Here is a 15490-nt window from a genome sequence, read left to right as displayed (position 1 = left end):
CATTGCGACCTTCCAAACAAAGAAAACTGAAAAACATGATGTGGGAGAGATTATCAATGTTTCTGAAGAGAATTTCACTGTAAAACATGCCAGAAAGATAGAGGACCAATGGTTCAATTGGCCAGAAGCTGAAGATATATGTGACAGTGAAAGAAAACAAATTCTATGAGTGATTTCATCACCAGCATTTTCTTCAAAGAATGACAGTTACCTGTTTCAGTTTTAACAGTGTCAAATTCGAGGGATTTAATATTGAGTAATTAGTATGTTTGTCTATAATTTTGTCACGTTAAATATTTCAAACACAGGCAACCATTACTGATAATCTCAAGAAGTATACTTTTTTCTTTGTATGAATGTACTTACCTTATAAATCGTCTTTGATACACTAAACATGCTATTCTAGTGTTATTGTCAGTCATTTCAATTATTTAAAATATATATTTGATAACTTAGCGAGTTTTTTGAAGATCCTATAACACATTTTGTAGGCTACAGATTGCAACTTAATCAATGCACCTAGAGATCATGGATAAATTTGTTTATTAAAGTTCTTATGTTAATTTCTTTCTTTAATAAACCTCAATTCCCTCTTTTAAATCCAATAGAAAAAATAAAATTTGGTTTGAATAATGAATTGATTATTTTATTTACCACAATAAAGTGGTGGATCAAGTCTCCCCATAAAAGGGACCAAGTGTCCCACATATGGTGAAACTTGATCCATTCTGCATAACTTTAGATTTTTTATGGTCTTGTGACCCATAAAGTCGTGAGCTCTTGGGATCGCAATTGGGAGTGAAAGTACTTGGCCATCTCAAACAGCAAGCAGTTCATAATCGTAAGGGCTCTATTTTTGTTGCAAAGGTGACAGCTTGTGTCAAAAGAAGGGGAGTGCCAAGCAACATCAAGCAGTCTAGCTAACATCTTCCACCAATGCAAGAAGTGTGTCAAATTTGGGGTGTGCCAGAAGTTAGCTTTGCTCCTTCAAAGGTATGCCTCATCACGTCTGTCCATTGGGTCTGAGAATTTTCCTTGCAGAAAGTATTGCAGCGAGTGGTTCTCGCGACGCGGCTAAGCAAGGCAGACGACACTGGTAAAAATTAAGCATTCCTAGGAAACTAAGTAGTTTCCTGTCAGTTCTGGACTGTGAAATCTTCGTTATGACCTCTAATTTCTAAGCGAACAGTAGTGACCCTGCTGATGATATCAGATGGCCCAAGAAGGTAATCTGTGGTTGGCAAAATACACTGTTAGCAGTACTCAGTACCACACTGTATTGCTCTAAATGTTTAAAGATTTCCAGCAAGTGTAAAGATTTTCAGAAATTACTGCAACCAGTCGCCTTTTATGTAGATGTATTTTATTTAACCATGACCGGTTTCGAGCTGCCTAGCAACTCATCATCAGATGGTATATACATTTAGTGCTTTTTTGTACCCATGTATATACCATCTGATGATGAGTTGCTAGGCAGCTCGAAACCGGTCATGGTTAAATAAAATACATCTACATAAAAGGCGACTGGTTGCAGTAATTTCTGAAAACCTTTTCACACCACAGTCGCAGTGTTCCACATCCACAATGGATAAAAGTCTTCCAGCAAGTGTGTCTGGTGCTTATCTGCAGTGGCCAAAAAGATAAGGATTTCATCTAGGTACGTAAAACATTACAACACTCCTTGCACCACGGAATGAATAAACCTTCGCCAAGACTGTGCAGCACTGCATAGACCGAATGTCACTAAGAGACTCTCGAACAAGCCAAATGGTGTGACAATGGATGTTTTGAGATGTCCACATTCATGAGAGGAATTTGAATGAAAGCCAGTCACACCATGCAAAGCGTAGTTATAATCGCAAATATGCTTCTCGGGTTTGCCGCCGGATCGTATTGTGTAAATCGCACAATATTTCTTCGATGCAACTGCTCGACATCATCAGGTGGTGGTAGCTGCTGCTGTCACTGCTGCAAGGCGTGACTGACGATAACTGCGCAGTGGCGTAGGAATTTATCATGACGGGAGCAGGCAATATGCGTGCGCGGGAAGACGCTCATAGTTGGAGGAAAGCGGCGCACCTGGTGCCCCCTGCTGGGAGCCGCAGAAAGGCCATCCGTGCGCACGCTATTCACAGCGACTGTGGTGCCGGATGCTCCTGTGGCTAAAGTCTGAACTAATTCTCAACTACGCGTTGCGTCACTTGAGGAAACATAAGTTGTTGTTTTACCTGTTTTTGATTTAATGGCAGCCAGTGCTGAATTCCAGGTGGCGCTCAGTTGAAAACCTGCATCCCTGTCGATAAGATTGTTCGCAGTGCGGATATGTATGGCCTTCTTAATAACACAGCCCCAGAAAGATGACGCTGGGGATAAAATTTCCATCTGCTCGTAAAGCATACGATGTCCTACGTCCAGGCAATGCTCCGCTACCGCTGATTTATCAGGTTGCCCCAGGCGTGTACGACGATGATGTTCGACGTAATGTTCTTGTGCAGATACGCCATGCATTCTTTTCCAGGCAAACTCAAAGCAGAGATGTAAATGAAGATACAGAGGCACCCACTGCATCAGTGTTCTTGCCCTATTTTGGCGGCATGTCTCCGAGAATAGAAAGAATCCTCAAGAAGCACGACGTCAAGTGTGTTTTTCGGCCAACAGCAAAACTGAGGACGACCTGGGACTCAGGAAATGTGGCGTGTACAAAATCCCATGCCAATGTGGAAAATCTTATATTGGACAGACATGCTGAACCGCGCAAGAACATTGCGTCGAACATCATCATCATCATCATCATCATCATACACGCCTGGGGCAACATGATAAATAAGCGGTCGCGGAGCATTGCCTGGACACGGGACATCGTATGCTTTATGAACAGATGGAAATTTTATCCCCAGAGTCATCTTTCTGGGGCTGTGTTATTAAGGAGGCCATACATACCCACACTGCGAACAATCTTATCAACAGGGATGCAGGTTTTCAACTGAGCGCCACCTGGAATCCAGCACTGGCTGCCATTAAATCAAAAACAGGTAAAACAACAACTTACGTTTCCTCAAGTGACGCAACGCGTAGTTGAGATTTAGTTCAGATTTTAACGACAGGAGCGTCCGGCAGCACAGTCATTGCCCATAGCGCACGCGCGAATGGCCTTTCTGCGGCTCCCAGCAGGGGGCACCAGGAGCGCCGCTTTCCTCCAACTAGGAGCGTCTTCCCGCGCACGCATATTGCCTGCTCCCGTCATGATAAATTCTGACGCCACTGCGCAGTTATCGTCAGTCACGCCTTGCAGCAGTGACAGCAGCAGCTACCACCACCTGATGATGTCGAGCAGTTGCATCGAAGAAATATTGTGCGATTTACACAATACGATCCGGCGGCAAACCCAAGAAGCATATTTGCAACAGATGCGTTGGGAAAGCATGAAAAGTAGTTATAATCTCTTAACAGGGTTACTGGATATCTGTCTGGTACGGTCCGTTCATTAAGAGCACAATAATCGTCACATGAGGACCAAGCACCTACCACACGAGCAGCAAGAATACTTCTAGGGTACTATATGGAGGGATGATGACTGGAATACCAGAAGGGTGAGTAATATCTTCTTTGTGGATAGACTTGAATCCTACTTTTGCTATAACCAGATGGTTAGGAGCTAATTGCCTAGGTCCACACAAAACTGGTCGGCAATGTGGTGATGTACCTGTCTTGGAGTGCCTGGAGGTCTCGTTGTTGCTGGAAACGATTAAGTAGCTCTGTCTGTCCCAAAGGAGGTCACAAGAAAACGTGACATATATATTTTTTTATATGGTTTAGGAACCACTGTGACTCATCAGTGTTGCCAGAAAGTAATTCCTTTAAAGGGCCATATAATGTGGGATTGGATAACTTGCCCCAAAAGCAAAACATTCCCACCGTCTCCTTCTTCCAATACATTGCCCCACAAAATTTGCACGGCTTGTTCATATGGTCAATTTTGATAAACCTGTGGTAGATGTATTCTAAAGATGGATCACAGTTGAAAGCACTTTTTTAAAAAAACCTCATGTATTCATTGCAAATATTTTCTGACATTCAGATTGTCATTGAGTAATAGTGAGTTGGCACACATCTGCCTCTTTGACTGTTCCAAATGCGTGCACAGAGAATATGAGTTTGCCTGATGTCAAAAAGCTACCTCTTCGGTTGTCTCAGAAGCATGTTCAAAGGCAATGCATTATACTTACTGTTGTCGAGTATATGAAGCTCTGGTGTCTCGACTATAGACTGAGATGGAACGCATTCAGTGTTCCGCCGATCTGAAGCATCAGCCTGTGCCGAGGTTTCAGCCGCTCGATCATTTGCCTGACACTCTACCTGCTCAATTGTGCACTGTTCGGCAAGAACTAACGATTGTTGCTGTCTAGCTATCTTCACAGCTTGAGCTCACTGTGAGATCTGTAGAAGATTTGACTGTGTTTGCCAGTCATTCCAAATTTAAACAGTAATAGCTAAACTGAGGAACTGATGTTGTGAGATATATGCCCTGAGAGTTAAACAATGGAAAATCCAGCAGGGAATAATGTCAGTATTTTGAAACGGAAAGATTGTTACTCACCATATAGTGAAGATGCTGAGTCACAGATTGGCACGACAAAAAGTTCGATAAACAAGCTTTGGGCCAAAAGGCCTTCTCCTGAATAAGACGACATACACACGCACATTCACACTAATGCAACTCACACACACACATCAGCAGTCTCTGGCAGCTGGAGCCAGACTGTGAGCAGCAGGGCATTTTGGGAGAGACAAGTGGTTGGGGGTAAGGAGGAGGCTGGGGTGGGGAGGGCTGCCAGAGACTGTGGTCATGTGTGTGAGTTGCATTTGTGTGAAAGTGTGTGTGCGTGTGTGTACGTTGTCTGTTTTTGACGAACGCCTTGTTGGCCAAAAGCTAACATTACGACAGTGTTTTTGTTGTGCTTTTGTGTAACTCAGCATCTCCACTTTATGGCAACAACTACCCTTTCCATTGTATTGTTACATTCCTATAGGATAAAGTCATCACTAAACTCCATAACAATGTAATGTATGCACATGAAAATATTTTGCAGCACATAGAATGTTTTAGAAATCTATTGTCTTGTGATGTAATCAGGATTCATAAGCACTGACTTGGCTTTTCTGTTTGGATTTGAATGATTTATAATTTTTGTGTAGATTTCGTGTGCTTCAAAGGTCTCGATAGTTCAAAAGAATTAATGTTAAAAACTCGGATTGTGGAAGTGTACAGGACTGTGATATTATCACGATTCTTAAACACTGACTTACTGTTAGTTTTTCTCCTTGGATTTCACGCACTTGGTCCCTTTTATGGGGAGACTTGATCCACCACTTCATAGTTTCTTCGGTCACTCATATTGTTTCTGGCATATCAAAAGTTTGCTTTTTGGACATTGATGTGACTTTTCTAGTTAGATTTGAGGGATTCATAGTTTATTTAGTAATTTTGTTGGTTTGTAGGATCCTGATAGTTTGTTTCTTGGTTAGGTTTTGTTGTTTCATTCCTTCTTTTAACTGGCATTTGTTTTGAATTACCAATTGTGTCATCCATTTGGTTGTAATGTTGGTTAGAGTAGTTAATTATTAACTTAATAACAATATTATGAAACGATAGATTACTACTCACCATATAGCAGAGATGTTGGGTCTGGCCTTGGCAGCCAGAGACAGTGGTCATGTATGTGTGAGTTTAGTGTGAATGTGCGTTTGTATGTCATCTAATTTGGAAAAAGGCCTTTTGGCTGAAAGCTTATTTGTTTATCAGTCTTTTTGTTGTGCCTGTCTGTGACTCAACACCTTCGCTATATGGTGAATATCAATCTTTCCATTTCACAATATTGCCATTATTCCACACTGGATTTTCCATTGTTTAACTATTAGGTTAGGTTGTTAAAGTCAGATATCTCACTTCATCAGTTCCTCAGTTTAGGTATTACTGTTTCACAGAGCTCACAATGAGCTAGAGCTGTGAAGATAGCTAGACAGCAACAAGTGGAGAATTGAGCAGGGAGAATGTCAGGCAAATGACAGAGCACTGAAACCTCGGCACAGGCTGATGCTTCATACTAGAAGAACACTGAATGCTTCGCATGTCGGCGTGCATTTGAGACACCAGAGCATTCACGTACTTGACAACAATAGGTAGAATGCATGCCCTTTGAGCATACTTCTGAGACAGCTGAAGATGTAGCTCCTTGGCATCAAGCGAACACATATCGTCTGTGCTTGCCTCTGAAATAGTCAAAGAGGCAAACGTGTGCCAACTTGCTATTACTCAATGACAACCTGAATGTCAGCACATACTTGCAATGAATACAAGGGGATTTTTTAAAGTGTTTTAAACTGTGATCCAACTTTAGACTACACTAAGCACAGGCTTATCAAAACTGATCATATGAACAAGGATTTTCCATTGTTTGATTATATCCTAAAGGAATATTTCTGCTGTCCTAGATTTATGTATATATTATGTCGTTTCTCAAAACTAATATCTCCAATAAAATTAATACAATTTATTTGGCACCTAACTTTCATGGACAGCTTTTTAATCCTGTTACCAATCCCATAGGAACAGGAGTCACATTGACCATCCCGTGGGAGCAGTTATTTTTTTCAGGATAAAGGTAGTGTATGTGTTACTTCAGGGCATTGGCTATCTCCCTTCCAAAGTTATACTAATTCATCCAGCTGCTTCAGCACAAAGATGTAGCAAACGTACTAACTTGACAAAGAAAGAAAATAAGCAATTTGTAGTTTGGCACAGCAGATATTTTGTAACATTTGTACGTGCAACAATGTTGTGTCCTCACATGTGTACCTGTTACAAGCAGATACACTCGCATATTTTAATTAAATCCAGTCTCAAAGCCTACCATGTTCTACATGTAAAGGCACGGTGCCTCTGTGTCAATGGCATCGAAATGAAACCATTGTTGCAGGTCTTCAAGCATCCAAGAAGCTGTAAGATACACATGACACTCAGCAGCTACAATGAAATGGAATTGTGGATTAAACACATTGAGGACTGTATAACCATTATGTTAAACTGTGTTATGTAGGATATATTAAACAATGAAAGCATTTTCACAAATATGATACAGTTCAAAAGCAAAGAGTAAATAAGGTTTTCCAAGCATAATTATCCTTCCATATTTCAAGTTATATTCTTCAAATCAATAAACATCTTGTGCTACTCAGTTTTAACAGTAACCTTTGTGTTATTCAGGACATAAGGTAACTCAATCCCAAATTTCTTCCAGATCCATTGAGCTGTTTCAGCATGAAGGAATAACAAACATACTCATAGACAAACCTTCACATTTATAATATATGTGGGACATTTCATGCTGCCGGACTGATGATGGGATTTTCCCAAAACATGTCAGGTGATGATAAATCTCTTTTGGTAGTCAAAAGAAGCGTTTTACCATTTCGGCTTTCAGAATGTCGTGTGTGAGAAGTGCGAGTTAGGTTTTGTTTAATTGATGTTTTTGGAGTCTCAGCTGGTTGGTATGGAGGTGTCATTCTGTTTGACATATCACACTGCATTTAAGTTCAGAAAAATGTTCTAGGATTCTGCAACATAAAGATGTCATTTAAACTGGCAGCTGATTTGAGGATCATTCTTGTACATGTGACCTGTGTTTCCTTCCAACTACTGGGCACAGTTCTTTGCTCAGGCATCTATGACAGACTAGACTTAAGAGAATAGCTTATTCAGCTACAATTTCTACTTCAGAGATTTAACTTTGCTTGTTTTAGAACTTTATAAATCATTCGTACACCAAACAGTCAAAATGTGAGCAGATTAAGATTGTACACAACCACCAAGGTATAGGAGAAGTTGACTCAAATTCTTAGATTTAAATGTAGATAAAAAATTGAGCTAGCAGGCACACATTGAATGCCTAGCAAACAAACTGAGCAGCTTTGCATCTGCATTGCAAATATTGGCAACTGCAACTGACATGGACATACAAAAAGTAGCATATACAAGCTACTTCGAATCCATTATTAGGTATGGTATTGTTTTTTGTGGTAACTCGACAAACATAGTGCGGATACTAAAAATAGAGAATCATTCAAAATATGTGCACTGCAAATCATAAAGAATTATGTTGACCATTATTTAGAAAACTTAAAATATTAACTCTGCCATCCTTATACATATATGAGATTATTACATTTTGTACACCAGCATGAATTATTCGAGGGAAACCATTTTGTCCATTCACATGATAGTAGAAACAAAGAAAATTTTATGCTCCTCACCGATGACCTCAGACTGTATGCCCAGGGATCTCAATACATGAGAATGGAAATTTTTAATAAATGCAGAGGAATTTAGGTTCAATTAAAAGAAAACTATGTGAGGTACTGACACTGAAGTGCTATTACTCAGTTGATGAATTCATACATGTCTCCTGTATGCAGACCAAATGGACTGCAAATGTATGTCATGAGATGAATAAAACACAATTCACATCAGTCCCAACAAAACATTGTCACTGATGGTGCTGAAAGGTATTAAAGCTATGATTTCAGTTCTGGCAAAACCTTCTGCTTTTACTGAAAACACTTTAGTCTCATGTCATGTACAAAGATTTTAGTATTCAAGGCACCAACAACTCAAAATGCAGAGGAACTAATTAAATTACAAATGTTTATCCCCTTTAACCACTTACCTGTTTATTAATCTCAGTGATGAATACTCTTACAAATAAATAAAAGCAACAAAAATTTTCATGCATGATCATTCTCCCAATGTTTATAATTCCAATGAAACAAAGTCAATGTGAAGTATGTCATTTCATAAATGTTAGTACCAATTTAGCATCACTGTAGTTACAAATAATAAATGCATCTCACTCAGAAGTGCTGTTTACCTTTCCCTTGCTTCATTTATTTCTTCATTACAAGTAAAGAAAGACTGCCAAATTATTATCTATCTGTGAAAGGGAGAAGAACTGCTCCAGGACCACAAACAAGGTATGTCAACAGGTAACACATACACTATCGCAGCGTACTTTGAAGTGCATATACATTGGGAGGAAAACTGTGCACGTTTTGATAACTTTTCACTCATGGCAGGAATCAATCTAGTACCCATACTTTTCATTGAGCTTCGTACGACCATCACCTGTCTGGCCTTCTGGGGGAACCCAAACTGAATAATCTGGGTTGGATTCATCATAATCATAGTCCATTTTCTGTGCCATTTTTCCCTGAAAAAAAAAAAGAAAGAAGATTGTAAGCAACTCGAAAGAGAAAGCAGTTGAACAAAACAATAAGGAAATTAGAATAGAACACCACTCTGCAGCTGAGTATAGTCTGAACTTCCCTGATACACTGAGACAGAATACAGGAAGGTTTATAATCAAGATCACTGTGCTGAAGGTTAAAAATTTTAACTTAGTGGACCTTCAATACCGATGCTCATTCCTGAATTATCTGTACTCTGAATGGTGCATCTGTTGGTTGTTAAAAGATAGCAGAGCAACCTATTTCACCTATTTATAATAAAACTTTCACAGACTATTCATCTTCAATGTATAAGCAATTATTCCCGCCAACTGGCAGTGAACAAAAATAATCTATTCCTGGTTGTGGAGCACAACAAGAAGCTTTCACAAAATGTTACAAGACTTTACATTTAAAACATTAATTGCACTGCAGAAATATTCACACGAAGATGGCTCTCTTTACAGTATTTCACATTCTGAACTAACAGTGATCTCATTAAACTTAAGGGTTTTCTGACCATGAGAAAAACATTTCTCTATCAGTGTAAAAATACAGGGCTACTATAAATCATTTACTCACTTTCAGAGCTCTATATTTTCCAATGTATTGCATGTACAAGTATGACTGATGCATGAACAGAACAGGAAACTCATAAAGTTTGCATTTTGCACTCAAGAAATGTTCCACAAGTGCCTTCATCTTACTGATTACCCCAACACATTGATGCAGAAGTTTGTCATTTAGGTAGTGATGAACACTGACACACTAATAATGGAGTGTCCTATATTGTTGGAAGATAAAATTCTAGGAAACTACCGTAACTGCTACATGTAAAAGTCAGAAGTGCCCATCAGTCTTCTCACAGAAGAAAAGAAGGATATACGCTTTCATCTGTGCCACTGTACAGAAAACGTTAAGTTTTGGTGTATCTCATTTGTGTACCACAATTTCTCACTATGGCAATTAACATTTTCAGTTACAAGGAAGGTTGCTTTGTTGCTGGATATCAGGTTGGAGATGAAATTTTCATCCTTAAGTGATTCCTTCTAACATTTTGACGACACGAGGAGCGGTGCAAAACTGGATTGCATTCACAATTCACACCCCTCTCTCATCAGCTGACTTACATCACAGATCTAGCCGATCCTCTTCTCTGGATAATCAACTACGTCGATCTCCCAAAAGCTTCTTCTCCGAAGGCTGTCGCTGGTTATAGGAATTTAAAAGACTCTACTTTTGAAATAACTGGGTAATCGTAGAAAACTTTCAGTTCAATCATGGTATATTTTCACTTCAACAGGAAACCACTTTACCATTTCTTGTGTAAACAATTTAATATCTGTTAAGCCAACTCAGTCATCAAACATTAGACTCTATTAATATACACTTATATCATGGTTGGTTTAATAACCACCAGAAATTTTTAACATGTCTTGCCTCTAATGAGTCCCATACATGAAGTAAGTAAATGTCTCTATTCTTTAACCATTGTCACAGTACCATAAACCACGGAATATTACACAAACACTTCTTGACCTTTGAATGCAGCTCCCAAGGCGTGATCGGCAAACACTTGTCGGTGCTGCTCGTCTGACGCAGCTCCTGTCCTCCCATGACAAAGGTCAATCCTGGGCACACAGACACGTGTTGCGCAGTAAATAGGCTTTCTCACACTTATCTTTAAAACATCGAGGTTCGAGGTGGCAGAAGGTCGAGCGGTTCCAGAATTTACGTGGAAATTCTCGAATCACTACATCCTGCACTGTGATGCAAAATTGGTGATGGCCATAATCTTTTGGTTTTAATTGTTGCACAAGATGCAAAAACTACTGCTTGAAATGCAACCACCATCACAAAACCTTCTACACAGTTTGCTGCAGCATTCGACAGTTTGTGGTTTCTGTGGACCATTGTTTGTTTTGGACTCCATATGAAATTTACCTCATTCTCTCCACATTTGCATCTGGCATACTTGACTGACTGGTACTTTTCTGTTCACAGCTCAACCAGTATTCTCACATTATCAATACCAACACACAATGTTCAGTTTACATAGCGGTTATTTTCCATAATTCCTTCTGAATTACTGCTGCACAGTTGTAACAGATAATTTTGCTATATTCCAACAGACAAAACATCTTTTCTTGCTTTGTCGCCATTTTGTCAAGGCACTGCACTCTTAACGCCAACTGCACAATGCAAACATGGTGAATTTACAATTCTATTCATGTACCAATCATATTTTTACATGTAATACTTCAGAAAATATAGAAATCTGAAAATGGATGAAATATTTATAGTAGCCCTGTACAAATTTTAAATGAAGATAACATTTTTCCTGTATATTTATCAATACTTCTTCTAAATCTTAATACATATTACAGTTTGAGTGGAAAACTGCTGACATTGATCAACAGATTCATGGTTGTAATGCTCAACATAAACAAGACAAAAAATTACAGACCGCATTGTCAATTTATATTTGCTTAAAACCAGTTCAATCAATAATATCTACACACTGCAGTTATTACGGCAACTGTAAATAACTTTGAACATCTCTCAAAGCTTTTATTAAGGAAGTGAGGTAAAGAAATCTTGTTTGCCCAACACATGAGGATCCCGTGTGAGAATGGAAACTTTGTGGAACATCAACAGCCTGCCATCATTAGATGCAAATTTGGCACAGCTGAGGGCACAACTGCAACAGTTAAAAATACGGTCACACTGTGGCACTGTTAGCCAGCCGAACTACCCTCAAAGTTAGAGATGTGATGTGATTATGAAACCTACAGCAAAAAAGCACCTCAGTTCTCACACCGTCTCCATCTGTTGGGGGGTCGAGAAGTGTGGCGAATTATAGGGTCGTGTGTTTTACCAAAAATGCATAGCATCTTACTGTCAACTACACGAGTGCCGGTACTAAAAAACCACGCAGAAAACACAGACGGGATTTCAGAGGTTTCAGCTCTACAGGTGCGGCACACCACATAAGGCCTCTAGCAAAAAGTTAACATTGTGGCTATATGAGCTCACTCACTAGATTGTGACATTCTGAGCCTGTAAAGGATGAAGAAGCCCAATGAAAGTCCACACATTTCTATTGTAGACACTTTGGAGGTACGTCACGCTGATGCAGGTCACTGTACTGACGGCCAGCAAATGCAAGCAGAAGCCTCCTCGAGCCGTGCCTTCCGGCGAAAGTAGCTCGTACGACAACTGCAGTGCCTTGTAGTCACACTTTGGCTCACCTGGGTTGACATTTGTGTATTTACACAGGCACTACTGTGACTGCGCGGGCCGTGCAGCAACCTTGACCTCATTGCAGCAAATGGTTCCCCCCGCAACCTCTGGCTAGGTAATGTTAAACCTGAACTTAGGCTTGAGGAGAGCTTTAAAGTGGTGCTTTATTGTTGCTCGTGCACCTGCTCTATTGTAGGCTCAGATTTTCTGTTCTACGAGCTCAGACTACTTATTTGGCCTACTTAATTCCTGGATCGTGGAACAAACATTGTCAGTAAGAACAACTGACCTGCTAAGTTCGGTGATCAGACTGTTCATTCAGTTAGAGGATCACCTCCATTCTTGTGTCTCTTAACGGAATTTCTGTCAATGATGCTTCCAGCAGGTGTACCGAACAGCACACGCTATTTGACAGTGTCCACCTCTCCTCTCTCGACCTCGGCATCTCGGTCCCGACAAACTCCGGACCGCCGAGGCAGAACTCCACACGAAGGTTTAACGGACATCGTCACTTTAATGGGTGGCTCAGAATCTGATCGTGTGGTGACCGTGAGATGATTAGAGAACACTGAATACTTGGTCAATTCCTGACCACTACCTTTGGAGCTGCCTTATCGAGGCACCTACCTGCTCCTAGAATGGGGCGATATGACATTGATTCTCTGACTGAAAGTGAAAAGAAAGCTGTGTCCACCAATCGATGTAAGCCAGCACAATCAGCTGTCAACATCACTGAATCGCAGTCCACTGTGTACTTGCGAGTGTCCCCCGAACACAGAAACTCAGCTGGTGGCCTCTGTACACACAGACACAGCTGCGGCTCTGTGCCATATGTCAAAAGGAGATGATATATCTGTGACAATTCAATACAAGGCAATGAAGTTGATTCCGCCCAGATTCACTAACAATTATCGTATCATTTCCTTCTCTGACTGGGGAGGATGGGATGATGTTTCAGTGCCCTGTACTTTAACGTACGTGGAAACTGGAAACATTGGTGCAGGGATTTACCTGGTACTACGGAAGACTACTTGCGTTACGGAAGTCACTCTGTTCCTATTGATGACCCAGCAGGCCACTAGTTCTACGAATTAATATAAAGTTTATAGTGTAATCTATCTTTCCAGTGGAGTGCTGTGTTACTCAAAGTCTACCTAGCCAATGAATGAATTTGTTACTGCACGTCAACTGCTACGAACAGAAAAATGCATGTAGCCCTTAAACGATTTTGTTTTTGCATGTCAACTGGTACGGACAAAATCTGCAAGTCTCTGAGGTGGGCCGGCAATTTCAGTAATGCGGTGGGCGTTGCAACTGCTCCACACTTCTGCACACTGGCTCGGAGAAATGTTGTGTGTGCCACTGAGTAAAGACCGTGCTGAGACTGTGCTGTTTACATTGTAGCCAACAGAAGACTATCAGATACTGGTCGGGGCTGTTGATAATCTAATCTTGTTCGTGTAACGTAAAGTTGAATGTAGAAACACAAACAGTAAATGTGTGCAATGTTTCTCTATGTTATGTAACTGTATCTGTAAAGCAATATAACTGTTCTCAGAAGAAGAATTACTTTACATTCTTTAGCAGAAAGTTGGAAATAGTTCAAAAATTACAGATTTCAGCACAAGAACAACTGCAGAGGAGACAAAGTCAACAGAGCGGTGCCTGCACAGTCCAACAAGAGTAGTTAATTAAAGGTGCCACAGTTCAGAGTTTGAAGATAATACAAACTCTCATGCTGAGCAAACATATAGATTTCAAAGGGGAACACTGTGTTCTGGTGAGCTGTCGACAGGATCCAGAATAATTCTGTGAAAAAATGGGAAAAATGAAGAAAGATCCACGACAAATGGATATTAAGAAGAAATTGTTATTTTAACTGGAGATTTACTGCCAATTATTGCTACTGTCACTGGCAATGGAGCTAATGGCAACTAATTAATCAACTACAATTACACCACAGAAGAATAAAAGTCTGACGTAGAATATTGGAGCCAAAACTATACAGGGCCACGATTGTTTCACCAAGTACAAAAACTACACCACAACAGCAGGCAGTTGCAGCATCAACAGCAGTCTAGTTCACCGAGCACAGCGATCCAGTTTCTTGTCAGTGTCTCGATACACCGTGCCACAGTCAAAATGGTGATTTGTGCTTAAACTGAATGTTGCTTCTGATTTATGCCCGTAGTGGCTAAAAGTTTGGAGCAATGTCTAGAACAAGCACGGGCAATCCTCGGTGACTAGTGGGTGTGATTCACATATTGACTGAACCTTGCGGGCCTTGGTGAGACAGCAGTTCTCTTAGTGCCTTAGATCAAATTTACAGTGTCCATAGTATAAGATTTTACAGGGTAATGCACCATTATTCATGTCACCCTATTCCTGATAACACTATGTCAAGAAATTATGCCTCAAACCATGTGTTTTTGAGAGTACATTCATCTTGTGTTCACTCCATCTTCAGATGTTGACATTTATTTACACGTCATTAACATTGTTTCTTTACTTAGGATGTATTAAAATAGCTGCAAAATTCTGCAGTGCCTAGCTCTCACTCCCGTCAATTTCTTCTGCAGGCTGAATTGAAACAAACTATTAACAGAAGAATTGCATTTAAAAAGTGGGACACAATTATCCAGACAATTTCCTACACTTAAACTGGAATAGGATGCTCATATTACTTCCTTTTTGTTATGTCTATCTGCAACTCAAAGTGTCATCTTTATGGTGAGAAGCAATCTATCCTTTTCATAATAATTTTGATATTCCAACCTGAACTTTCCATTGTTGGTAAATAAACTATTGGTTTCATAGAAGAATAAGACCTAAACTAAAATCCATCCAAACAGGTCCCAGAAGGCCCAACGGAACGGACTGGCCGCCATGTCATCCTCAGATGATAGGCATCACTGGATGTGGATTAAATGTGAATCAAAAATGAGGAGACTATAATCAGGAGGGAAAC

At 40.1% G+C, this 15490-nt stretch overlaps 1 protein-coding gene across 2 annotated transcripts in view; it reads right to left on the bottom strand.

Moving 5' to 3' along the window:
• Window positions 1–8914: 8914 nt before the first annotated feature.
• The window catches only part of LOC126164011 (kanadaptin), a 318048-nt gene continuing 311472 nt past the window's right edge, over window positions 8915–15490 (bottom strand). For both annotated transcript variants that reach the window (XM_049920204.1, XM_049920205.1), the window contains exon 10: window positions 8915–9263. In XM_049920204.1, coding sequence (XP_049776161.1) covers window positions 9138–9263 — 126 coding nt within the window. In that variant the 3' untranslated portion in view covers window positions 8915–9137. The remainder of the gene's footprint in view (window positions 9264–15490) is intronic.

The sequence above is a fragment of the Schistocerca cancellata genome, chromosome 1, assembly GCF_023864275.1.
Source record: "Schistocerca cancellata isolate TAMUIC-IGC-003103 chromosome 1, iqSchCanc2.1, whole genome shotgun sequence".
NCBI lineage: Eukaryota > Metazoa > Arthropoda > Insecta > Orthoptera > Acrididae > Schistocerca > Schistocerca cancellata.
This window is presented reverse-complemented; position numbering and strand designations above follow the sequence as displayed.